Source organism: Eptesicus fuscus, chromosome 6, assembly GCF_027574615.1.
Source record: "Eptesicus fuscus isolate TK198812 chromosome 6, DD_ASM_mEF_20220401, whole genome shotgun sequence".
Classification (NCBI taxonomy): domain Eukaryota; kingdom Metazoa; phylum Chordata; class Mammalia; order Chiroptera; family Vespertilionidae; genus Eptesicus; species Eptesicus fuscus.
The window spans coordinates 77,645,892-77,673,727 of NC_072478.1; the positions used below are offsets into that span (position 1 = coordinate 77,645,892).

General features: G+C 37.2%; 1 protein-coding gene across 3 annotated transcripts in view; it reads left to right on the forward strand.

Moving 5' to 3' along the window:
- The first annotated feature begins 1,214 nt into the window (after positions 1-1,214).
- The window catches only part of PKD2L2 (polycystin 2 like 2, transient receptor potential cation channel), a 34,821-nt gene continuing 8,199 nt past the window's right edge, over positions 1,215-27,836 (forward strand). For all 3 annotated transcript variants that reach the window (XM_028144986.2, XM_054717882.1, XM_054717883.1), the window contains exons 1-12: positions 1,215-1,261; positions 1,885-1,986; positions 4,260-4,393; positions 5,917-6,173; positions 8,444-8,665; positions 11,775-12,003; positions 13,565-13,735; positions 14,026-14,207; positions 20,562-20,682; positions 21,058-21,159; positions 23,402-23,466; positions 24,049-24,103. In XM_028144986.2, coding sequence (XP_028000787.2) covers positions 1,231-1,261; positions 1,885-1,986; positions 4,260-4,393; positions 5,917-6,173; positions 8,444-8,665; positions 11,775-12,003; positions 13,565-13,735; positions 14,026-14,207; positions 20,562-20,682; positions 21,058-21,159; positions 23,402-23,466; positions 24,049-24,103 — 1,671 coding nt within the window. In that variant the 5' untranslated portion in view covers positions 1,215-1,230. The remainder of the gene's footprint in view (positions 1,262-1,884; positions 1,987-4,259; positions 4,394-5,916; positions 6,174-8,443; positions 8,666-11,774; positions 12,004-13,564; positions 13,736-14,025; positions 14,208-20,561; positions 20,683-21,057; positions 21,160-23,401; positions 23,467-24,048; positions 24,104-27,836) is intronic.

The window sequence follows — 27,836 nt, forward strand, 5'->3', positions numbered from 1 at the left end:
AATCTGAATAGCTGTATTTTGGGGGGTTTTTCCCTCCTACTTTTCAAGTTCAGATAACCTGTTACATTAAAAAGCATACTTTTGTAAGCCTCTGAGAGTCTAAGCACAGGAAGGGCAAATCCTTTTATTAAACCAAAGCGAGGACAGCAGCCTTTCCTTCCTCTCCGGCCCCTGTCCAATGGCTGTTAGGCCTCCCCTGTTCCTTTTATCACTGGTAGCCTCTGACCCTCCCCGCTGTGTGGCCTAGTTTTGCTTTTTATCTGCACATAAAACAGCATTTATCAACATCCGTCTGCATCTCTTTCAGGAAAATAACAAAAATGGCTTTATTTCTTTACTTTCAAAACAGCTTGACGGTTTTCTTTGCTGGCTGCCCTAGGACCCTTCAACTGATTTCCGTTGTATTTTCCTTTTACCAACGTGAGGGTCCCTTCGGTCTCACACCCTGGCTAGCTTTGGAAGCCTTCATTTACAGCCAGGTCTGGTTGGCCTTTTCTACAGCTGGTTTTCAAATCTCCCACATCTTTGCAAAGCTTCCGGGGCAGATGTGAGTCTGGGCTCCCGAGGAGTACTGTTTTTCGGCCTGCCTCTTACATAATCACTGCAAAGCTGGATTATTGTTATTATTTATTTGTTTATTTATTTACCTATTTTAACGTTCCCTTTGGCCCTACCGAGTGGAAAAGGAGGGTGGAAGCTATTTCTGGCAACGTCTCTCGGCCAATAACCAGTTTCTAACCAGAGCGGCGGCAGCAGGGGGTCTGGGTTATGCCTCGGGCCCAGGCGTCCAGCGGACCTGGGCCCAGCCAGCCGGGACTTCGGTAAATTAGCCTCTCGGCACCCTCGGTTTCTTCAGACCTAAAATGAGGACGAAACACCTACCTTTCAAGAAGGGGTGTGTGAAGACCAAACAAGCCAATAAATATTAAAAGTACTCAACAAAGAGTAGCCCGTTATAATCAGTGACTACTATTTTTAGGATTAGCCGCAGGCCCAAAGCCAGGTTTGCCCTAGAAGCCGCCCTCCGCTGGAGGCAAACGCCGCAATCTCCAACCCCGCCTCGGGCGAAGCCCTTCTAGAAGGTCCTCCGTGCGCACGCGCGCTTACAAACCTGTAGCGCAGCCGGCGCCCCGCGCGGAGCAGCAGGCTCGCGCAGGCGCAGGAGCGAGACGGCTCGCGCAGGCGCTGCAGACCTGGGGAAGTTGAGCCGGCGTCTCTCCCAGGTCCGCCATGCCTGTGGCATCCCGTTGGCACCGAGGCGGTGAGGGATGCTTCTAGGGGGGGGGGACTTTGTAACCCCGTGTCTGTTCACGTGAGAGAGATGACCTCCAGCGCGTTTAGCCCTCACGACCTCCACTTAAACCGATTGGGACGGTGGTCCCATTTTACAGGCTGGAAAACTGAAACAGTGCAGGGACGGGGCACTCGCCCCTTGCCGGATCCTAGAGCCGGACTCGGGCATTTGCTGTACAAGGACCGTCGCTAGACAGCTGGGAGTCGTGACCTTGACTGAATCCTAGGCCGAGTCCTCTTCCCTTCCAGGCTTCCCAAGAAACTGGTGGAGAAAACAATTAAGGACAGATATGGGGGTTTATTTTCTATTTTGCTTTTTCATTTTAAAACAGGACTGGTCTTTTCCTGTACATCCGTTTTATGTTATAAAATTCATTAGTATACAGTCACAAAATGCCCACTTACCCCCATGGGAAAATGTTAGAAATTATTCCTCCCTTATAAAAGTGAGAAGAAAAATATAATCAGAAGCCACAGACCCTGTCCTTCACACAGTATAGCATTAAAAGTGGCTGGTTTTATATCATTGTTATTTATATATATTATGAATTACATAATAATGTAAGGAAATTTTTGTTTTATATTTCACAGGGACTCCAAAACATAACCTGCATTTCAGAAATGAAGTAGAAAGTAGAACCATACTTCAGGAGTTATTACTCTACCTTATTTTTTTAACAATCCTATGTATATGTAAGTACACAGATGTAGATAAAATGCTACTTGAACTAAAGTTATGTGGAGATGAGAAATAAAACGTGGACTTTATAAGCCAGAGGCTTTCATAATACTAAAACACACTAGTGACACATTTCAGACTTTATCTTAAATTCATTTACATTGGCGCTATTTCCAATTCTTAAGGGTCAAAACTTTAGATCACAGATGTAAAGCTTTCATAGTCAGCATTGACTGAATTAATTATTCCTTTCAGTTGGCATTTCTGTCTTGAATGTAATTTCTTTTAGAGCCATATAGATACACTAGAGGCCTGGTGAATGAAAATCGTGCCCTGGGAGGTGGCGGGGGGGGGGGGGGGGGCGGGGGAGTCCCCTCAGCCCAGCCTGTGCCCTCTTGCAGTCCAGGAGCCCTTGGGGGATGTCCAACTGACAGCTTAGGCCTGTTCTGACTTGGCCTAAGCTGGCAGTCGGACATCCTTAGCGCTGCCACAGAGGCAGGAGAGGCTCCCAACACCACCACTGCACTCGCCAGCCATGAGCCAGGCTTCTGATGAGCACCAGGAGGCAGCTCCTGCGTTGAGCGTCTGCCCCTTGGTGGTCAGTTCGCATCATAGTGACCAGTTGTTCTGTCATTCAATCGATTTGCTTATTAGCCTTTTATTATATCGGATTAGCTCAGTTTCATAGGTCAAACTACAAAGGAGGCCAAAGGAGTTCATTTTAGTCTCTGCTTTGTTCTTTTCCCTGTTCTATTGCACAATTAATAGTAAAAAATGCTTGTGCTGAGTCACAAAACTTCAATCAATACAGATCTGTTAAGGACTGGGAAAACTTCTCAACCTACATTCCTCCTATGTGGGTCAATGTCATTTACTTCAGTTATAAAGAACATTTTTAAAAATATTTTTATTTATTTGAGAGAGGGGAGAAACATCTAATCTGCTGCCTCCTGCATTACCCCCATAACCCAGATGTGTACTGACTGGGAATTGAACCAGTGACCTCTTGGTTCATGGGCTGACACTCAACCACTGAGCCATACCAGCATTTTGTCTTTAAAGTGCCTAACCTAGAGTAGATGTAAGCTCACCGGCCTGACTGACTTCATTTTGGTATGGACTAAACACTGGTAATCATATATCAATTAATTAATAGGTTTGCAGGTGTGAGCTTGACTTAGATCTTGATTTAAAAGACAACTGCAGCCAACCTTATAAATTAAGATGTCTTAGACTGGTTTTTAAAAACTACCACATTTAGGGAACAGAAAAATATAAAAATATCATAATCCCATTATTCTGGGATCAAAAACCTTTATATAATTAGAATTGAAAACAACTTAAATCTCCATCAACGGAGGATTTATTTAACATTACAGTGAAATAATGCAATATTAAAGAAAGGCATAGGCTCATGTGTGCCATGGAATGACGTTGAAGACACATGATCTGTAAAAACTAAAGGGCTTCTAGCAAAAAAAAAAATTAAAAAATTTATTCCACACTCCACTCTAAAACGCACCCACCCACCCCTATAAAGAGAAAGAATTCTAGTTAATACTTGTTAAAATTCTTACGAAGTGCCATAACATAGTTTTAAATGTTCCACCTGCATTATCTCAATTCTCATAACAAAACTGAGGTAAGAAATACTATTTCTATGATAGGACTCAAACCATTTGTAGTCAAAGCCCATAGTCTTTTTCTTTTAATATTTTTTTTTTATTGATTTCAGAGAGGAAGGGAGAGGGGGAGAGAGAGAAACATCAAAGAGAGAGAATCGTTAATCAGCCACTTCCTGCACGCCCCCTCCACAACCTGAGTATGTGTCCTTGACCGGCATAAAACCCAGGAAGGACTCTTCAGCCTGCAGGCCGACACCGTATCCACTGAGCCAAACCAGCCAGGGCAAAGTCCATAGTCTTAACTACTCACCATAGTATATTGCCTGCTCTCAATATACGTAGAAAAAAAGCCAACTTGCAGAATAGTATGTATAATGGGGTCTCATTTTTATAAAAATAATTTTCTTTATAAATGTGTGTGTATAGAAAAATCTGGAAAGTATATGCCAAATCTAACTCTAGCAGTAGAAGTACAGGAATCTTCTTCCTGCTTTATATGTTTTTATTTTAGTTTTTTTTTATTATTATTACTTTTATAATTAGACAAAAATTAAAATTGAATTTCAAAACAAAATTGGGGACAAATTATAAATACATATTTAATCCAGATAAACTCAGTTTTTAAATATAAGTTTTTAAACAAAAAAAATTCTTCTCCTTAGTGACTTTTGGGATGGTAAACCCACATATGTATTACTTAAACAAAGTTATGTCATCTGTGTTTTTGGACACTTCTGTGCCTGGTGATGAAAGGACCAACTTTAAGTCTATTTGCAGCATCCCTGATTTTTGGAAGGTAAGGTAGCATGTGACTGTGGATAAAGTAGCTTTAGGTATTACATAAACCTTTGGCACATGTAGTAGGCACTTGATACAGTGCATATTTGGTGAAGGAATGAGTAAAAATGAATATAATTTCTTTATATTAGAGTCAACCAACCAATGAGTGTTTATTGAGGAGCTATGTTCTCAGTGTGAGTGCTTATAATTTAAAAAAAATAAATACTGTCCTAGCCAGTTTGGCTCAGTGGATAGAGTGTCGACCCACAGACTGAAGGGTCCTGGGTTCAATTCCCAGTAAAGGGCACGTACTTGGATTGCAGGCTTGATCTCCGGCCCTGGTGGGGGTAACTGTAGGAGGCAACCAATCAATGTATCTCTCTCACACCGATGTTTCTCTCTCTGTCTCTCCCTCTCCCGTCCACTCTCTCTAAAAATCAATGGAAAAATATCCTCAAATGAGGATTAACAAAAAAACAAATTAAAATTTTAAAATGTCTTATTTATTGCATTTAGAAAATAAAAAACTTGCTTATGTGGTAGGATCCAAAGTCAGTCTATAATTGTGTATAGTGAAAATTACTCTTTTTAAAAATCCTTAAATTGCCCATAAAGTAAAACATTTATCATGTGGGTATACTATACAACCCTATACTGTGTGTTACAGTAATATACAGTATATAATAAAGAGTATGTATACAAAATATAATTTTATAGTGTTTTTAATTGCATAAGAGAATCATTCCTTCAACATTGAAACAGATTTGTTTTTTTCATTACACTTAGCAAAATGCTTACATTGTGAGGAAAGAACAACTAAGAAAACAGTAGTTTCAGGTTCCCATGTCACAACCATTGGAGCATGCTGGAAGAGGTAGGAAAGGCTTTCAAGAGGTGATGACTATTCAGTTGAGTTTTAAAGGATTAGTAACAGAAGGACATTCTAGGAAGAATAAGCAATATGTTCTATAATTCTACATATGGGGCTATATTTGACATTATAGGCATACTAGAGGCCCGGTGCACAAAATTCGTGTACTCAGGGAGGTCCCTCAGACCAGCCTGTGCTCTGTCCCAGTCCGGGAGCCCTCGAGGGACTCCTGACTGCTGGCTCACCAGCCATGAGCCCGGCTTCTGGCTGAGCGGTGCTCCCCCTGTGGGAGCGTATTGACCACCAGGGGCAGCTCCTATGCTGAGCATCTGCCCCCTGGTGGTCAGAGCACATCATTGCGACCGGTCATTTGGCCATTTGGTCTATTTGCATATTAGCCTTTTATTATATAGGATAGAAGATGATGTAGAAAAGGCCAAACTATGAATTAGGTCAAATCATGAAAGCCATGCTAGGAATTTGGAACTTATCAAAGAAACAAGGTCATCATTATCATTAATATTAATGTTGGCTTGGTCAATAATTTATATACTCATCTTCAAAATCACTGATTTTTATATTCTTATGGATAACATTATGAATGTAAAGTCTGTTATACAGTTGACATGAAAATACTTGCCCCATAACATTTATTTTTCCATGTGAAGTTTATGGAAGGACCCCTTTTGGAAGGTCTATACTGGGACTCATGGTACAATAACAGCCAGTTGTATAATTCAAAGAACAGCAGTCGCATCTACTCTGAGAACATACTCTTAGGAGTCCCCAGAGTCCGTCAACTAAAAGTCCGAAACAACACATGCAAGGTCTATTCATCCCTTCAGTTTCTGATGAGTGAATGTTATGCCAAATACACTTCTGAAAATGAAGACACAGCTGATTTTGGCCTTAAAGATGATACTGAGTAAGTAGCATAAAATTACCCGTAACGTTTTCTAGCAGCTTACCATTATATCTTTAAACAATTGTGAAAATATGTGTATTTTCCAAATAATACCAACAGGGGTCTTGTTCCAATAATAGTATCAAAGGGACAACTCAGCGATGCAGTGTCTAAAAAAAGAAAGAGTTGAACCTGTTATTTTTTTGTCTGCCAAATGGTATATGAAGTGCTAACTCATTGGACACAAGGCAAAGTGTCCATTTTTGCTCTTACAAGACTCAATGAGCTCTTCTGGCTCTGGCCAGACTCACTTCAAACACATTCCAAATGCTTCTTGGGATCCCTACGGAGTATCCTAGTTGTCCTGGGCAACTTTCCTTCTTTCTCACTGCAGCTTACTTCAGTGATGTCTCTATTGTTGCTAACATTAAAAAGGGGCAGTTATGCTCTACAGGCACTGCATCTGCTGATGCCTGCCAAAGATGTTATGACCATTGTTCTCAAAAACGGATGGTGTAGACTCTTGTCAATATATAAAAAATGTGTGCCCTAGCTGGTTTGGCTCAGTGAATAGAGCGTTGTTGGCCTGTGGACCAAAAAGTCCCGGGTTCAATTCCAATCAAGGGCACGCACCTTGGTTGCAGGCTCCTCCCCCGCCCAGGCCCTGTTTTCTCTGTCCCTCTCTTCCACTCCCTCTAAAACTCAATGAAAATTTTAGGGGGCAGATAATCTTTTCTATGGAATTTTCATTAAATATGAGTATTTTTTTCTTAGTGGTGTCATTTTTTTTATCCCCCTATAAACAAACATAGTATCATAAATAGAAATACAATTTAAGTGGTACATTTTTTTTTTTTTTTTTTTTGTATTTTATTTTATTTTTATTTATTTATTTATTTTTTAATTTCTTTATTGATTAAGGTGTCACATATTTGTCCTCATCCCCCCAATCCCATCCCACACCCCTCCCCACAGATGCCCCAACCCCCTGTTGAACTTAACCGTTGGATAGGCTCATATGCATGCACACAAGTCCCTTGGTTGATCTCTCCCCCCTCCCCCCAACCTCCCCTATCCTCCCTCTGAGGCCCGATAGTCCAATCGATGCCTCCTTGTTTCTGGTTCTGTTCTTGTTCATCAGTCTATGTTGTTCATCATTTCCCCTAGATGAGCGAGATCATGTGTCACTAGAGATATAAGAACTGAATGTGAGACGAGCAATAATAGTTATGCTGACAGGCAAATGAATCAGTCTGTAGTGAGTTTCTTTCTGGACCAACAGTTCTTTAGAGACCCAATTTCAATGTGCACCAGTTCCTTATGTGTACATGTCAGCACTGACCCCTCAGCTCTGGATGGTGGACAAATGGTGGTAATGGAGGTCCGACTCCCTCTGGTTTGGTCTCGGCCGGACCCAGGGGCACGGCTTCACCCGGACTCAGGGGCACGTGGCCTCACCCGGACCCAGGGGCGCGTGGCCTCTCCCAGACCCAGGGGCGCGTGGCCTCACCCGAAGCTAGGTGCGCGCGGCCTCACCCGGACCCGGGACCCAGCCTCACCCGGATCCAGGGACACATGGCCTCACCTGGACCCGGGGGCGCTAAGTGGTACATTTTTGGATAATCGTTCCAATCTATTTTGGGTAGATAGAATGACTGAAATGAGGAATCGAGGCTTTATTTATTTTTTTTTTAATATTTTACAATTAAGTTAAAAGAAAAAATGGAAACAAAATTTAGTTACACACATTTTACTTTGATTTATGTAATTTCATTAAAATCACATACCTATAAACAATATTTACATTATAACAAAGGTCCTATGTACTGGGTATTTTATAAATGGCATATGACCTTTAGAAAACAGACTATGAAGCACCTTTTTTTCCCATGCTGAGACAGACATTTCTGAATCAAAACCTTTGGTATTCTTGTTCTAGTCAAAGACTTAAGATCTAATAAAACAACAGAGACAATATGTTAAAGAACAAAGTCAGTCATTATTTTCTAATGTTTAAGCTCCCTGAGGCAAAAATAGATTTAAAAATTTTTTTCTTATATGTAGTCCAGTGTCTTGTCCACAATAAGCACTAAAACACGAAAACATATTCAATATTAATTCTTTTAACTTCATCCTCAACTCATTGTTTTGCTTCAAAATTGCTATAATACTTATGAACTTAGTACTATTCTTTTAACAACTACTTCTGAACCAAAGTTCAGCTGAAATTCTTAGAATGCTTCCAATTCAGATCCTTCTCATCTCTCCACTATTTTTTTTATATCTAACAGATGGAAGTATTCTACTCCTAGTATCAACTCCCCTTGGCACTGGGGATTTGTTGGTGTTTACAGAAATGGGGGATATATTTTCACTTTATCAAAATCAAAATCTGAAACCAAAAACAAGTTCATTAACCTTCAACTGAACAACTGGATCACAAGAGGGACTAGAGTTATTTTTATTGACTTTACGTTATACAATGCTAATGTAAACCTGTTTTGCATCATCAGGTGAGTGATTCAAAACCTATTTGTTAAGAAATTTAAAAAGCATCCAGAGCCCTGGCCAGGTGGCTCAGTTGTTTGGATCATGGTCCCATGTACCGAAAGGTTGCAGGTTTGATTCCCAGTTGGCATGTACAGGAGGCAATCAATCAATGTTTCTCTCTTAAAAAATAAAATAAAATAAACGAAAAACATCCAGAACTCTTATTAGGGTTTCCAGTTTTTGCATGTCTGTACTGAGATTAAAATTATAAGCTTAAAAATATAACATCATTCTGCTAATAATGAAAAAGAATGTAAAGCAACATCATATTATTTCATTATTTGAGAATATATTCAAGAACTTGAAGAATTACATACAATATGTTGGTTTTATATTACTAAAGGATATATAATTTTATTGTCATCCTGCAATTGCAGAGGTCTAACATTTAGTCTTAATGATTTCTTCTTCTATTCCAGTCATTCAAATCTGTTGATTTCCTTTCAGAATGAGCCTCTTTATTAAGTTATAAATTTTTGTCTCAAAAATGAGGCATTTTTTATTTTAAACAATATATAACAGTACTCTGCATCCTAGACATGATTAGAGTTTGTGGTGATTTGCAAAAATTGTCCCAAATCTTCACATCTTTGCTATGTAACTTTGCAACTGCCTTCCCACCCAGAGCAGGGTGCACTGCCCCAGCCCTTGGTGCTTAGATTCAATCATGTGATTTGTTTTGATCAATGGAAAATTAGCAGATATGGGGATACAAACAGAAGCTTGAAATGAGTTTGTACATTAAAACTTGCTCTCTTGCCTGGCTGGTAGGTCAGTTGGTTAGAGTGTCCTTCTGATATGCCAAGGTTGTGGGATGGGTTCCTAATCAGGGCACATACAAGAATCAACCAATCAATGCATAAATAAGTAGAACAACAAATCTCTCTCTCTCTCTCTCTCTCTCTCTCTCTCTCTCTCTCTCTCTCTCTCACTCTCTCTCTCTCTCTCCCTCTCCTCCCTCTCTCTCCCTCTCTCTCCCTCTCTCCCTCTCCCTCTCCCTCTCCCTCTCCAAACAAAAAGTAATTTTAAAAAATGTAACACTTGCTCTTTTGCATCTCTGCCATTGCATGAGAAGGACATGCCGGTGCTAACTTGTTACCCACAAAGAGGAAGAGAGACATCCTCTCATGCAGAAAAAGAGGACGAGAAATAAGAGGGGGAGGGGGAGAAGGAAGAGAGCCAACCAAAGAGAAAACATTCTTTCCATTAGTCCAATTACCTTAGGTCATCTGCCTAACCTGGACCTGCTCATTGGTTTAGGCCTGAGTTCTAGAATCAAACATTGGCAAAGTAAATAGGATTACCATGACTGGATCTGTCTGAGGATTGAATCAGTTTCCTTTAAGTGATCTGGGAATGGGTGAACCACTTTTCCCTCATAAGCCTTACAATTTTACTCCAAATGGAATAGGAATTCGTGTTTACTCTGATTAGGGGATTTTGCCCTTGTGCAAAGTTACAGTGAAACACAATCATGGCCTTTAAAATTTGTAAAAATGAATAAAACAAGTGAATTACCTTAAGCAGCCAATGGATAGTATACCTATTATTTTGTAGTTCTTCTCTTTAAGGAATCAGAGTTGTTGGGTTTTTAAAAAAAATATGTGTGTGTGTTATTTTAGAGAGTGAGGAAGGAAGAAGAGAGAAATAAAAACATCAATGAGAGAGTAACATCAATAGGCTGCCTCCAGCAGGACCACTACTGGGCATCGAGCCCACAACCTGGGCATGTGCCCTGACCAGGAATATAACCGGATGACACTCAACCAACCAAGCCACACGAGCTGATCAAGGAATCAAGAGCTTTTTATCAACATTGTTCACCCTTCCTACTAGTCCTTATCAGGATAAAGTGAAGAATCCAAATCACTTCTATGTCCTAATAAGAGTAGAAACATTGGGGTAATTGCCTTAAAGGCATATGAAGAACTCTGTAATACTAGATTAAATCCAGATTTCCTTTCTCTAGGTTTTATGCTTATTCCTTGTTACCTTTTAAAATGTTATTTTTTTTAAACCAGCAGATTTTTGAACTTTTATCTGGTAGTATATCTAATCAGTAGTTGTAAGTATGTTGCTTTCACTAAGACCTCATCTACTTGTTTTCCTTTTTGTACACTGTATCTGGGAAAGTAAATGCAGTCCTTTTTCTCTCTTTTTGCTTCTCTGTTTACACTTCAGATCAAAATATTGAGTTTCTTTGACTGCATTCACTTATCCAACATTGCACATCTACTATATGCAAAGTGAAACCAATAGTTCTCCTTTCCACTTGTTAACTGGCTATTTTGTTTTTGTTCTTGTTTTGGCAGCATCTTATTCCAGTACCAATAAGATAGGCTAATATCTTTAGGTAGAAATAATTACTTTGTGACATGGTGATAGAGATGCTTGTTCCTTAAAGTACTGCCAATTCTTAATTATCTGAAGTTGTGGAGAACATTAGAAGTACTGTGAACAACCTCAAAATCTTATTATATTTAGTGATGGAATTCATTTTAATACTTATATTTACATATAGATCTTCATATCCAACATCAGTGCCGAAAGTAAACATACACTTGCTTTAGTAGAATATGTGATCTTGGCATTTAGAAACAAGAACTATCTCTGATAAGGTAAAGAAAGAGAGTGTATTTCCCTTCTCTGAAGTATTCAAGAATTACGTATTTTGGGGTGAGTCCTGACTAATAATAGTAACTAACAGTATAGCATTTTCTTGAACATCATCTCATCTCATCATCTCATGCTCCTGTGGAGATAAATTAGTATTCCCAGTTATGAACAAACAATCTAAACGTAGCATAGAATGAATGTCTGGCTAAAATCACATCTCATTTTCTTATTTATCTTGGTCTTTGACTATTGGAAATATGCAAAGTACATAAAGAGTACAGTCATTAAATAAGTAAATCCACTAGAAATTTTTCAAATTGAACACATGACCTCAAGAAAACATATTTTGTATAAAATAATTGGTTATTAAATTACACATCAGCACTGATTAGAAATTTCACATTGAATTACGTACTGAAATATAAATGCCTGAAATGCACAAATCTAATTTTACAGGTTGGTGGCAGAATTCCCTGCAACTGGAGGAATACTTACTTCATGGCAGATTTACTCAGTGAAATTCCTCATATATGTTAGCTACTATGATTATTTTATTGCTTTCTGTGAAATCACATTTTTAATTTTGTTTACTGTCTTCATAATACAAGAAGGCAAAAAAATGAAAGAATTTAAGTTTGCCTATTTCAAACGTATTTGGAACTGGCTAGAATTACTACTTTTGGTGGTAAGTATTTATTCAAATGTATGGTTGAAGGAATTCACATATGAACCCATCAATAAGAGGTGCAGCCGAAACCGGTTTGGCTCAGTGGATAGAGCGTCGGCCTGCGGACTCAAGGGTCCCAGGTTCGATTCCGGTCGGGGGCATGTACCTTGGTTGCGGGCACATCCCCAGGGGGTGTGCAAGAGGCAGCTGATCGATGTTTCTCTCTCATCAATGTTTCTGACTCTCTATTCCTCTCTCTTCCTCTCTGTAAAAAATCAATAAAATATATTTAAAAAAAAAGAAAAAAAAGGTGCAAAAAGCAGAAATTTTTATTCATCGGGACTTATTTTAAAAGCTTCAAATATCAAATCATAAAACGAACTGTTATAATACATACTGATGGTGTGCTTCCAAAAGGGGAAAGTCTTTTTTTTTTTCTTCCTGGTTTGATTCTTGGGAGGACCAGGGTAAACCTAGAGGAATAGGTAATTCCATAGGTATTATGATTCAATGTACACAATAGGTCTCACCTACCCCCACTCAAAAATCTATTCTCTACAATCATGTTGAAAATCATGGATCTTTTCTCTGTTGCCTAAATCTGCTTTCCTCCTCGCACTGAATTTTGAAAGAATAGCTAAAGACAAGCCTACACAAAATGCTGAAGCGGGAGGAGGTTTGAACAGCCAGAGGGTAGCTTGTGGGCACAGAGGACACCAGTATGCAGAAACAGTCTCTGAAAGGAACTCCAAAGACTGCCAGTCCTGGCACTAGAACATAATAAAATAAACAGAGATGTAGGCAGGGTGTGACAAATGGTAAGAGCATGGTTTAGGAACAATGAACAAACACTTCTGGTGCATACAAGCTGATCTTTCACCCCTATTGGCCAAGTTAATAGATAAGCCTTGGTTCCCAAAACCAGATTGAAAGTTTATCAGAGTCAGAAAGTGTGCCATCTTCCTTTCTATACCCCCAATAATGTTTAACATATGGCAGGCATAGTGTTAAATATTTAATGATTTGACTATTTCAGGCAAGGGTAATCAAAAGGAAATTTTCATGACAGTTATAAAGCTCTGATATCTAGTCCTGAAATCTTCTAAAGAAGTTGCTAAAAAAAATAAATAAATAACACACACACACAAAAAAATAAATAAATAAAGAAGTTGCTAAAGGGTTCCAATGGGGCTTCTTTTTTAAAAAAAAAAAAAACTGTAAAATTTTGTCCTTGTAGTGTTATATGGTGGAAATATAAAACATTTAGGTATCATGTGGTTACATGGAGCAGAAATCCTTACAGCCTAGTCAGAATTTTTAGGCATTGTATATATTTGTGTTTTAGGACTCAAACAAGCAGGCAGATAGATTAGGATGGTCAGATTGATAAATATTTTTCTACATTTATGATGATTAACTTCTATAAATTGAGGCTTACTTCCACTTACTAAAACCCTACGTTTTACCTCTCCCTCCCTTTTGTTGAACTTTTGATTAACTTTTTCATGTGCTTCTTCATAGACTGCAGGAGATTTAGAATAGCCTCTAATTTAACCCTTCTTTTTTTTCCCCCATATAGTTGTGTTTTTTTACAATTTTCTTCAACTTATACTGTAAAATACAAATTTTTCTCTTACTTGAACAGCTGTTAAAACGTACTGAACAATATTCAGACTTCTATTTGCTCGCACACTGGCGCATTTTTTACAACAATATACTTGCTATTACCATCTTTTTTGCATGGATAAAGGTATTTATATTTTATTATGTTAGATACAACAGAATAGATATAATATTTTTATATTAGATATCAAAATGGGAACTTAAACTACAAAGCATGAAAAAATAAAAGGATATTCTTAACTATAAAATAATTTTAAAAGTAGTTTGGCCATGTAATGATTGCTGACACATCCTTAAATACCCCTGACTATCATTAAGCACCTCTTTGAAATTAAAGCAGATTTCTTCTGAAGTTAACTTATTTTAAGTAATTATAATCTTTAATATTCTATTTCAATTAATTTTGTTCTTTTTCAGATATTCAAATTCATAAGCTTTAATAACACAATGTCTCAGCTGTCATCAACCTTATCCTGCTGTATCAAAGACATAGTAGGATTTGCCATCATGTTTTTTATAATATTCTTTGCTTATGCCCAGTTAGGATTTCTTATTTTTGGATCACAGGTTGACGACTTTTCTACTTTTCAAAATTCCATGTAAGCTCTTAGTATAAATGTAATTATGTTTTCCAGTTTATAACAAAAAAATCACAGAAAGATCTATGTTAAGTAGTAACATAAAAGCTTTAATAACTTTAAACTTGGTTTTATATTTTCACTATTAACTAAGTATGTCATACTCAAAGTATGGTTAGGCATTGAAAGATTCAAATGGATGGTGATATCAGTATTTTTAAGAGTTACTAGGTAAAGTTGGAAAAATAATTTTCATTTCTCACTAGAAGTGAAAATTTTATCTAAGATAAAAGAAATTGGTTCCATGTCTCTGAGCAAAGGAAATCGTGTTTTCTTTAGAGGTCTCCATCTTTAGAATCCTTTTATTGATGTTGACCTGATTGCCCTTTGCTGCTCTGGTAAAGCTGTGTTTTAAAAAAATAATTAATTAATTAATTAAAATAGCTTTATACGTATAAAGCAATCAGCAGGCAACAAACTTATAAAACTAATTAGAATCCCTAAAAAAGTATTCAGGCTTTCCTTTAAAAGTGAATAATTTCAATAAATTTACTCCCCTTTTCAAGTAGGTAAAGAAAGCTCTGTCTGTACAAGTAAACTATGATATTCTAAAATATCAATTCTCAAAACACACCCTGTGGACTCTAGACCAAGATTGTCTGGGGGAAAATGGCCTCAGATTTAAGTAAGATTGGGAAATTTTAGTGCATAGTAATATATGGCTGTGAGAAAGAAAAAGAAAAACAATAACTTTCTTAACTTTAGTTAAGAACATATTTGTCCTTGACCCTTTTTGTTGATTTTGGGGACATCTGGTCTAAAACAATGTCTTAGGTTGCCCTCTTTTCACCATCCACATATAAAGAATTGAAGTACCAATGTTATACAATGTAATGACATTTTTCTGAAATAAACCTTTACTAAATCAGTAGTGGGAAGAGTAGACTAGGAACCAAGAGGATGTAACTCTACTTTTCCAATTCTGCCATTTGCTATTTAACATTTCTAGACCCTAATTTCTTTATTTATAAATGAAGGGAATGAACTAAATCACTTCCAAAGGTCCTCAACTTCAAACAACCTATAATTTAAGAAATCTAATTAGCCCAACCAGTGTGGCTCAGTGGCTGAGCGTCAATCCATGAACCAGGAGATCAAGGTTTTATTCCCTGTCAGGGCACGTGCCTGGGTTTTGGGCTTGATCATCAGTAGGGGGGCATGCAGGAGGCAGCTGATTGATGATTCTCTCTCACCACTGATGTTTCTATCTCTCTCTCCCTCCCCCTTCATTTCTCTGAAATCAATAAAACATTACAAAAAAAAAAACTTTTTTAAAATGTCTAATTAGCTTATCCTGAGTAAAGAGTATTTGCAGTTTTAACAACTTTTTCGTCATTTTCTAGTATATTAATTAAAGTGTTACTTAAAATGTAGCTGTATTAGATATTGAATATAAATGTAGTACTTTACAGAACCTCAGAAATTTGTCTTACCTTGGTTAGTGGGAAAATTGGAAGTATAAGCCACAGGATAAATAAGTAGAGAACTCTGGAATGGATTGAGGGTATTTTTGTGCTTGGTAATGATGTCCTAGATTATTCAGATCAACCTCCTCTGCAGGCCAATTGAAAAAGCTGGAAAACATTGAAATTCTGTATAACTAACAAAAAAGTGAGTAATAACTGGGCCACAGTCTGAAGGCAAGAATCCAGAGAAGCCCAGCAGCCAACGTTACTTTTGCCCTGAAGGGCTTTTTTTTTAAGTCAGTAAGAATTTTTTTTATTGTGGTAAAATACACATAAATGTATCATCTTAACCATTTCTTAGGATACAGTTCAGTGATATTAAGCATACTTATATTGTGCAACCATCACCATTCATCTCCGGAACTCTTCTTAATTTTGCAAAACTGAAAAACTCTATACCCAGTAAAAAAGAACTCTTCATCTCCCTGCTTATCCCAGACCCTGGCAACCACCATTCTACTTTATGTCCCTGTGATTTTGATTACTCTAGGCACCTAGAGAATCATATAGCATTTGTCCTTTTGTGACTGATTTATTCCACTTTAGCATAACAACTTCAAGATTTAACCGTGTTGTAGAATATGTCAGAATTTCCTTCCTTTTTTAGGCTGAATAATAGTCCATATGTCTATACCATATTTTGCTCATCCATTTATCTGTCAGTGGGTTGCCTCCATATTTTAATTGTTGAGCACATGGGTGTACAAATATCTCCCTGAGGCTCTTTTAATTATTTCAGATATATACCCATAGATGAAAGTGCTAGATCATATAGTAATTCTATTTTGAATTTTTTCTTCGTTCGTTTGTAAATCCTCACCCAAGAATATTTTTCCATTGATTTTTAGGGAGAGTGGAAGAGAGGGAAAGACAGAGAGAAATATCAATGTGAGAGAAACGCATTGATTGGTTGCCTCCTGCACAAGCCCCAACCAAAGCCCAGGGTGGAGAGGAGCCGAAACCAAGGTACATGCCCTTGACCAGAATCGAACCTGGGACCCTTTGGTCCACAGGCCGACGCTCTATCCACTGAGCAAAACCAGCTAAGGTATATTCTGAATTTTTTTAGGAACTGCCAAACTTTTCCACAGTGGCTATATGATTTGGCATCCCCACTAGCAGTGCACAAGGATTTCAACTTCTCCACATCCTTGTCAACACTTTTTATATTCCAGTCTTTTTTTTTTTTTTTTTAGTAGCTATCCTAATGGGTATGAGATATTTCATTGTGGTTTTGATTTGCATTTCCCTAATTAGTGATAGTGAGCATCTTTTCATATGCTTATGCATATGTTGGCTCACTTGATGGTCCCAAGGTCTCTTAGCTCTGCTTACTTTTCTTCAATCTTTTTTTTTTTCTGTTCCTCAGACTCGATAATTATCTTCAAATTCACTGATTTTTTCCCTTCTGTTTGTTCAAATCTGCTTTTGAATTCCTCTAGTGAAAAAAATATCTTTTTTGGTGAATTTTTATTTCAGTTATTGTACCTTTAGCTCTATAATGTTTTAGTTTTTCTTTTTATTGATATTTCCACTTTATTCATATGTCATTTTCTTTACTTTCTCCATGTCTTCTTAGTTCTTTGAACATCTTTAAGATGGTTGTTTTAAAGCCTTTGTCTAGCAGGCCTGCCATCTGATCTTTGTCTAAAATCATTTCTGTTGGTTTATTTCTTTCCTTTTAATGGGCCTTACTATATCTTTATGTCTTGTCATTTTGTTGTTGAAAACTGGACATTTGAATGTAACAATGGTAACTCTGTAAATTAGATTCTTTCCCTTCCACAGGGTTTGCTGGTTTGTTGTTATTGCAGGCTGTGTCCATACTAAGTAACAGCCCAAGATGTAAACTTAATGTTTTCTTAGGTCTTTTCTGAGCCTGTTTTCCCTAGGGCAGTGGTCGGCAAACCGAGGCTCACGATCCACAGGCAGCTCTTTGGCCCCTTGAGTGTGGCTCTTCCACAAAATACCACGGTCTGGGCAAGTCTATTTTGAAGAAGTGGCGTTAGAAGAAGTTTAAGTTTAAAAAATTTGGCTCTCAAAAGAAATTTCAATCGTTGTACTGTTGATATTTGGCTCTGTTGACTAATGAGTTTGCTGACCACTGCCCTAGGGCATGCATGGTGAATTTCTAATTTCCTCCATATATGCAGTTGGTTTTGAATACCATCCAGTCTATAGTATCTCCCAAAAGGAGAAAAAGAGAAAAATGAAGGAGGAAGGGCACTAGCCCTTTAAATTCCAAGGACATTGCTTTAGCCGCGGGGAGAGGGAGCTTACAACAAAGATGTGGAGAACACCTGCCTGGGTGTCTGCACCTCTGTGATCAGAAGCAGCGATCAGAACACAAACCCCTGATGTTTGGAGAACAGGGTCCTTATTGCCCATCCTGACTCCCACAAGCTGCGTGTAAACTATTCCAGGAATACATGCACAGCTGTATGCCATGGGATGGAAGGTGGGAGATGAGTAGCTACTGCCAAACTAAAAATTGGAATTGACCAAAACTGCCTGAGCCTTTCCTTGGAAGTTGCGAGCCTTCAACAGACTCCAGCATTCCAAAATAATTTTATCAGCCAGCTGCCAATGTGATTGTTGTCTAGGTGAGGAGACAGATTCCGAGTTTTTCTTACCATCTTCCAAAAATCTCCACCCTGAAGGTATTTTTGCTGATCCAGAAAAAAAAAAAAATTGAGAAACTTTCTGACCACCTCTTAGGAAGAAGACAAAAGACAATGCCCAGGACCTGCATGTGTGTTTGTGTTAGGGGTGTGTGTGTGGGGGGGGGGGGGGTATGGGGGGGGGGGGCAAAGGAGGATTTTCAGATAACCTCTTTACAAATCAAGCAGGAAGCCTAAAGTGCTACAGCCTCAAGTTAAAAGTAAACCTCTTATTGTGACTTAAAGCCTGAGTTTAATCACCTAGGTCAGTGGTCGGCAAACTGCGGCTCACGAGCCACATGCGGCTCTTTGGCCCCTTGAGTGTGGCTCTTCTACAAAATACCACGGCCTGGGCGAGTCTATTTTGAAGAAGTGGCGTTAGAAGTTTAAGTTTAAAAAATTTGGCTCTCAAAAGAAATTTCAATCGTCGTACTGTTGATATTTGGCTCTATTGACTAATGAGTTTGCCGACCAATGACCTAGGTGTCCAAGGGATCTCTTATCATTTGAATTAAGATGTCCTGGGCTAGCATGTCCTAGGCAGTTTGGCTCAGTGAATAGAGTGTCCATCTGCAGACTCAAGGGTCCTGGGTTCAATTCTGGTTAAGAACACATGCCCAGGTAGTAGACTTGATCCCAGCAGGAGGCAGCCAATCAATGATTCTCTCTCATCATTGATGTTTCTATGTCTCTCTCCCTTCTCTCTGAAATCAATAAAAAAAAAACATGTTGTTGGTCTTTCTTTTTTTTTTTTTAAAGATCAAGTTAGAAATATTAAAACAGAACCTTTTATTCTCCTATCCCAAAAAGGAAAAAACATTTGATTTGTTGCAAAATTTTGGTCTCTTTGCAATTCAGCATTTCTCTTTTTACCTTGTGTAGAAGAGCATTACAAACCAGTATTAAAAGCTGGAATTAATACTTTGAGCATGACTTAAGGTTTTGGGTACTAGGGATGAAATTCCTAGGACTCCAAATAGCTGATTTCTTTGAAAGCATTTTCTTCCTTCTTGGTAGATAGCCCTATGCTCCTTTATGTGATTGGCTAAGCAACACGGAATAAGAAGCACTCTCCCTTTTGACTGACTGGCCAATCATGCAAAGTGTCTACATACATTCAAAAATTCCTTCCCAGATTCCCCCTTAAAATAAGGAACTCACATAATTTATAACATACTCCTGATGTGTCTGGCAATGCCACTGCAAATTAATGATGAGAATAATAAGACCTCAGATTAAGAAATTCTAATTCTACATCTAGAGCTATGCTCATTCCAAGCCTTAATTTCTTAATTTTCCATCTTTAATATTAAGTACGCGCTTTGGCAGCACATGTACTAAAATTGGAATGATACAGAGAAGATTATCAGACTGTCAAACCTCAGAGGCAAGGTAGGGGAGGGTGGAGGTAAGGGGGAGAGATCAACCAAAGGACTTGTATGCATGCATATAAGCCTAACCAATGGACACAGACAACAGGGGGGTGAGGGCATGAGTGTGTGTGTGTGGGGAGTGTTGGGGGGGATAATGGGGGGATGAGGACACATATGTAATACCTTAATAAAGAAATTAAAAAATAAATATAAAATTAAGAAATTGAAGATTTTAAAAATATTTCAAATGCTATTTCACATCAAAACCAAGTTTTTATTGTTATTGAAGAGAATAAAATAAACCTCAGGATCATGTTTGAGACTTAGCATGTGACTAATTATTGGCTCTTTATTTTAAAAGAAGAGCAAAAATTAAACATATCATTGGTATCAGAAGACATTTTAGGGTTCTTGGGTCTAGGTACAAGTTGAAAATTACTTGAACAAAGTGAAAGTGTTCTAAGCTTTAGGAAGGCACAGGAATAGCTAAGGAGGCCACTGTGAAGATAGTTGGTTAAAAGGTAGCCCAAGGTTCAAATCTTGCAGGTAAACATTGGGTTGACATTAGTTAAATAAATTGAAGCCCAACATTTCCTGGACTACTTGTTCAGCTATTGAGGTACCTCAAGTCTTGCCTTCAGGGGAATTTTCTACATTCAGTTTTATAGAACTCCGTGCTGTACATAGCTAAAGCCATACAGCATATGCCATACACAGCTAAACACTTTGCTAGACACACTGGTAACCCGTATCAGTTGTCATGCATGTATGACAGGATATAATATTGTCTAATCATTTTCTTTCTTCTCATCAAAGATTTACACAGTTTCGAATTATTCTTGGGGATTTTAATTTTGCTGCTATTCAGCAAGACAATCCTATCTTGGGACCCATTTACTTCATCACCTTCATCTTTTTCATATTCTTTGTCCTGCTGGTAAGAATGATCATATGTTTCCTTTTTTGCATACATATTTTAGAGTGAGAAATGAAATTAACAACTTAGAAAAAATTATAGTATCACTGTTTAGCTGTCAGAACACTTCACATTGACTAATGCATATATGTAAGTAACCACTCATATGCACTATTTTAAATTTTATTTTCCATAAACATGTCTGCCTAGGTCCACAAACTACACATTACCTAGTCTGCTATATTTTAGTCTTCAGAGCAATTTCTCTATTACTGACCATATGAGTTACTTTTAAAATTTAAATCTAATTTTACAAATCCCAGCACTTACCAAAATCACTAACATTTAAACTAAATTTTTATTGAAATAATTTCTTATTTGAATATTTCTCTCCAGAACATGTTCTTGGCAATAATTAATTATACCTATTCGGAAGTGCAAGATGATTATTCAATAGGCACAAGATCATCTTTTAAACTTGGTGAAATGATTAAGAAGGTATGTCAAATTATTTTCCTAATTAGAATTCTAAGACAAATGTTGTTCAGTTTATGCACTTGTAGTTTGAGTAACACTTAAACCCAAAAGTGGGTTCTGATTCTGGTGTGTTTTTGAGGGGAGTGTGTGTGTTTTTTTGTTTTGGCCCAGTGATAATCATTTTTGTATTATTTCACTACCAGGGCAGTGAAATAAACTCTCTGGCTTTTTAAAAAAGCGTGACCAAAATTATTTCAGAGTTTAATGTATCAAATAGTAATTGGGCTATTTACTAAATGCAAAGCACTGAATAAACTTTTCTCTCCAAAAGTTTTCCATTTAGATGCCGGCTAATTTCTATAAACAATCTAAACTCAGAATCCCATGTGTATTATATTCCTCACTTTCCTATTTCCATTAATGACAACACTCTCCTCAGTTACCCCAGGCTCAAATACCTTGGACTTATTTCCTTGTCCCGTATACAATCTGCTGCCAAGGTTTGTCTAAAGTTTTTGCTCATGTGTGTGGAACTCAAGGACACTCTTAATTCTGTCACCACTTTATCAGGGCCCTCAGTACTTTTCACCCAGCCTTTTGTATAGTAACATCTTACCTGTTCTAGCCTCTTTCCTGTGCCAGGCCAGCTCTGAGCATATCATTTCTCTGCTCAAAATTCTTCAGTTCCCCTGGGTCTATCAAAATAAGTTCAAATTCTTACTATTGTTGTTGTTATTAACCTTCACCCAAGAATATTTCCCCATTGATTTTTAGAGAGAGTGAAAGAAATGGAGACACCGAGAAACATCAATGTGAGAGAGACATCGACTGGTTGCTTCCCACATGCGCCCTGACCTGGCAGTGATCGAGCCTGCAACCCAGGTATCTGTCCCTGACCAGAATCAAATCTGCGACTGCTTCAGTTGGCAGGCCGAAGCTCTAGCCACTGAAACAAAGGGGCCAGGGCTAAGTTCAAATTCTTTACTCAACATTCAGGGCCCTTCTAAAGTCTCACAGCCCCAAATTATCTTTCTTTACTATCATCTAACTATAGAATTTCTACCCCCTATGCCTCCATTTCCAGCATGGTAGGTCCCAGCCAATGTTGTAAACACAGTGCTATTTACCATGCTTCCTCTCACTCTCTCCTCTGCTCATGTCATTCTCTGACCCCAAGTATACTCCCTGTGCTCTCTCATTGACATTCTATTCTTTCCAACAAAGGAATCTTCTCTGTCCTCTATTTCTTTTTAAAATATGTTTTTATTGATTTTTAGAGAGGGAGAGGGAAACATCAATGAGAAGCATCATTGATCGGCTGCCTCCTGCATGCCCAACTGGGGATCAAGCCCACAACCTGGGCATGTACTATGACCAGGAATTGAACCATGACCTCTTGGTTCCTGGGTCGATGCTCAACCACTAAGCCACACAAGCCGGGCCTTCTCTGTCCTTTCGACACAACCTCACTTTGGATGGTAGCAACGTCATGTGTGTACAGACCATCTTGCCTACCTCTGCTTAGCCACACCTTTAAAACACTGAACATGGAAAAGGTCCTAATAGCTGTAGGGTTAGTGGGATTTAAGAACTGTGTCCAAGAACTTACATGTAAAAGAAAACTATTAATATATCCACCAATGAACTTCCTGTGGCTTCATCATTTATCTTATGATGTTGGTTATATGCATTAAAGTGTTAACTTTTTTATTTATTTTTATTTTATTGACTTGAGAGAAGAGTGAGAGAAATATTGACCGGCTGCCTCCTGCATGCCCCCTACTGGGGATCGAGCCTGAAACCCAGGCATGTGCCCTAACCGGGAACCAAACAGGCACCTTTCTGTGCACAGGACGATGCCCAACTAACTGAGCCATACTGGCCAGGGTATGTTAACATCTTTAATGCAATAACTGTTAATAGTACTTTATTTTTATTGTTGGCACTATTACAGATGTTCCCCTTTCCTCCCCTCTTTGCCCACCTATCGCCCAGTCCCACTGTTGTCTGTGACCATGGGCTATGCATATATGTTCTTTGTTAATAGTACTTTATAAAGAGGGTTTTTTTCAAGCGCAGGTCTGATGCCCACAGGAGAACCTTTTTCTTTGCACCAGCAGACAAACTGAAAGAAGGATAACCATAGCATTTGCCTCTACCTTTCTTTAGTGTAGCAATCCCTAGAGACAAGCATTCCATATTTCCGTTACCTGGACCAAAAATTAACAATACAGATGTATTTTTAATTTTTAATTATATCCAGAGTTACAACAATATTCTCAAAAAACTCAAGCTAAAGAAACCTCAAGAGGATGAAGACAATAAAAGGTAAGATGATTTTAAAATTTTAATTAACCATTTAAAATCTCTATATTGTATGAGAAACTTATGAGTAAGGTTTTGATAGCAAAACCACCACCATCCAAAGTGCTGACTCTAAATATGTTAATAAACACAGTAGTGCTTAACTTTTGAGAGTGTCTTGAAACTCTAAGCTAATCTAAAAGTAATATAAGGTATGCCATACCACTAATAAAACAGATGCTGGACAAGAGGGTGAAATTCCTCTATAAAGGTAGGAAACAATTTTAGTCTACATTTAATGCATTTATTTAGCTATTGAAATAAAAACATTTACACAAAACATTAATACACTTACATTTATTGAGTAATTTTGTCATTAAAATGCTTTCCAAACCCACACCTCTTGACAATGGGACATAAACACTTTTTTATAGTTAGAAATGTTAATTCTCTGGGTAACTTCTTAATGACCACATTTTCCAAAAAGTCAGATATCAGAAAGAATAGAAATGCAATTCAGAACCTTTATATAAATCTGCTTGCATTTTATGCTGGCATTTCCCTATTTACTGACATGTGCCTCTAATTTTTCTTTTATATTTTCAGTAAGAAAAACAAAGATTTGGCTGAACAAGCCAGAAGAAAAGGCTTTGACGAAAATGTAAGATTTTAATTTTCTCATAAAGAAGTTATAGCTTTATTAGAAATACGCTTACATAAATGTTCCGATTTAGAACTGAAATGATTTTTTTCTGAGCAGTAGTTGCCGCCTCCAAATATTTCTCCCAGAATCTATACCCTTGTTTAGGACAAATCATTTGGGTTCCAGATGCTCCCTTTCTTAGTGGTGCTCTCAGCCAGATACCCTGGTCCCACAGCTGCGCTCTCACTGTGGGATAATCACGCAAGGTTTAGTGAGTATACGCAATTGAGATGATTATGTAAATTTTCTCTAGTAATCATTAATATGAGAAATCACTTTAATGATTTTTTATATTTCAGAACTATAACATATTCAATAAATGACTCAGTATATATACATGTATGCTTAAGAAATAATTATAAAGCACACAATATATGCAAGGAAAGAAAATGTAAGCCAAGGATTTTTATATCTACCAAAACGCTTAAAGAGTTTTGAACATGGAGGGATTCAGGTAACACTGTTGTATTCCTGAGGATTCTACAAGGATCAGCTTCTGCCAACCAAGAGATGATTGGAGAAATTTTGGAAAAAGGAAGGAGGGACAGAGAAGGAATAAGCAGAAAACGTTGACTGACTGGTTCATATACTAGTATAATAGTTGAAATTATCTTTTAGAGTTAACCAAGAAGAAAAAACTTTAGCATATTTAAGAGTACAACAGTAAATAAGAAAAATTGTTTTAATTATTTTAAAACTCCTTTATCACATTTTAATATCTCTGAAATCAAGATGTGCTTTATGGTTGACATTGTGTCATACTTTAATTGGCAGCATTTTTCATAAGTGGTACATTTAAAAAAAAAAGGTGTGTCTTACAGTAGACTCCACTTCTCAGATACAAGGAAATATAGAAACATAATTTAAAAAGTAACTGGGTAGTAGAGAGGAAGGAGATGAGGAGGAAGAAATTACAAGCTAATTTTCTTGTTAAACTTGTTTAATTCCTTATAGAGGGAACCAAACCAAGAAAGGGAGGTCTCAGGATATATAAAAAGTTACATGACTAAAAACAAACCACTGAGCCCAGCCAGCGTGGCTCAGTGGTTGAGTGTCAATCTTTGAACCAGGAAGTTACGGTTTGATTCCTGGTCAGGGCACATGCCCGGGTTGCAGGCTCAATCCCCAGTGTGGGGCTCCCCAGTATGGGGCATGCAGGAGGCAGCTGATCAATGATCTCTCTCCCTCTCCCTTCCTCTCTGAAATCAACAAAAATATATTAAAAACATACACTGAAACAAAAATACCTAAAGGGCAAAAGTACAAAACCAAAAAAGAGAACAGAAAATATAACACATGGTAAAAGATTTAAAATATAACCCTAAGACAATATAATTGTGACCAAATATAACACACATATCAGTAATGGCCAAAAGTGTAATCTAATTAAAAAGAAAAAGAAAATATTTTCAGATTGAATCACAAAGCAATACCCAATTCTATGCTATATCCTAAAATATACACCTAAAATAAAGTAATTCAGAAAAGTTAAACATAAAAGCATGAGCTAAAGTATAATAGGCAAGGAAAAGATATCATGGGACACAATTTAACTAAAGATAGAATTTAAGACAAAAAGCTCTGAATGAGATGAAGGGCACTTTATAAGGCTAAGATCAGCTCTAATAGTTATGATTATCGATGCACCAATAACATGTCATCAACTTCCATAAAACTACTGGACTTATAAAAGGAGTAATAGGAACACACAAAAAATAGACAAAAGATCAAGAAAAATAAAAGGATTTTAAAAAGACAATATAATAAACAGGCAATCTTACAGTTATGTATTAAATTCAGTACTCTCAGAAGATACTTTCAAAAACCCATTCATTAAAACTGATCATATATTGGGCCACAAAGAAAAGCTCAATAAATTCCAAAAAGTAGTTAATACAGAAAAAACTTCTTGCCTTGGCCTGTGTGGCTCAGTTTGTTGAAAGCTATAGTTTTCAAAACAGTATGGTACTGGTATAAAGACAAATAGACTAATGATCAGAATTGAGAGCCCAGAAATCAACCAATCAATGTTTCACTCTCACACTGATGTTTCTCTCTCTTTCCCTCTCTCTTCCTCTCTCTCTAAAATAAGTAAAAACATATTTTAAAAAGAAAAAAAATCTGAAAATGACATAAAAATATATTAATGAAATTATAAAATAAAAAATTATTTAACCAAGAAAAATTTTAATTATTAAACAATTTTTAATCAAAGAGAAAATACAAAATGAAATTGCAGACTTCCCAAGAAACAAAATGATAAAAACACTATATAACAGAATCTATAAGATAAAGTCAAATACCAAGGGAAAATTAATAGCCTTAAATTTATCAATAAAAATCAAAGACAGAAAACATATTAATTTTAGCATGTGACTCAAAAAGTTAGAAAACAGACAATAAATAAGAAATAAAGATAAAAGCAGAATTGAGTTACAAACAAAAATTAGTATACTAATAAATAAATAAATAAAAGGCTGGTTCCTTGAAAAGATCGGTGAAAAGAAATCACTAGACAACAAATGGAATAAGAGGGAGAAAGCATAAACATACAAAGTAAAAAATTACAATGGGGGAAATAATCAAGAAACAAAAGAAAATTTTAAATATCACCAAAAGAAATAGAAGACAACACAAACAAATGGAAAGACATTCTGTGCTCAGGGAGTAGAAAAATTAATATTGTTAAAATGTCCCTACCACATGAACTTCTATACAGATTCAATGCAATCCATATCAAAATTCCAATGGCACTTATCATAGAAATAGAACAAACTCTTAAATTTGTATGAAAGCACAACAGACCCTGAATAGCCAAAACAATTTTGAGGAAGAACGGAATCATCCTCCTTGATTTCAAACTATATTACAAAGCTATAGTTTTCAAAGCAGAAAATATTTGCAAGTCATATATCTGGTAAGGGGTTAATCTCCAAAATATATACAGAACTCATATAACTCAATAACAACTACAACAACAAATAAATGGGCAGAAGACCTGCATAAACATTTTTTCATGTAAGACATACAGATGGTCATCAACAGGTAATAATAAAGATACTCACATAATCATCAGAAAATTGCAAATCAAAACCACAGTGAAACTGCACCTCACACCTGTGAGAATGGCTATCATAAAAAAGACAAGAAATAACAAGTGTTGGCAAGGATTTGGAGAAAAGGGAACCCTTGTGCACTCTAGGGGGGGGGGGGGGGGGCAATGTAAACTGCTTCAGTCACTAAGGAAAACAATATGGAACTTCCTCAAAAAATTAAAAATAGAACTACCATATGATTTGGCAATTCTACTTCTGGGAATTTATCTGAAGGAAATAAAAGCACTAACTCAAAAAGATACCTGCACCCACAAGTCCATTGCAGCATTATTTTCAATAGCCAATACATGAAAGTGTACATCAATGGAAAAATGGGTAAAGAAATGTGGTCTATATACACAATGGAATATTATTCATCCATAAAAAAAAGAAAATCCTGCCATTTGTGACAACATGGATAGCATTATGTTAAGTGAAATAAGTCAAAGAGAAGTACTACATGGTTTCACTTGTATGTGGAATATGTTTTTAAAAATTCACAGAGAACAGATTGGTGTTTGCCAGGGTGGGGGTGAGGGATCAGCTAAATGGGTGAATGTGGTGAAAAGGTACAAACTTCCAGTTTTAAAATAAGA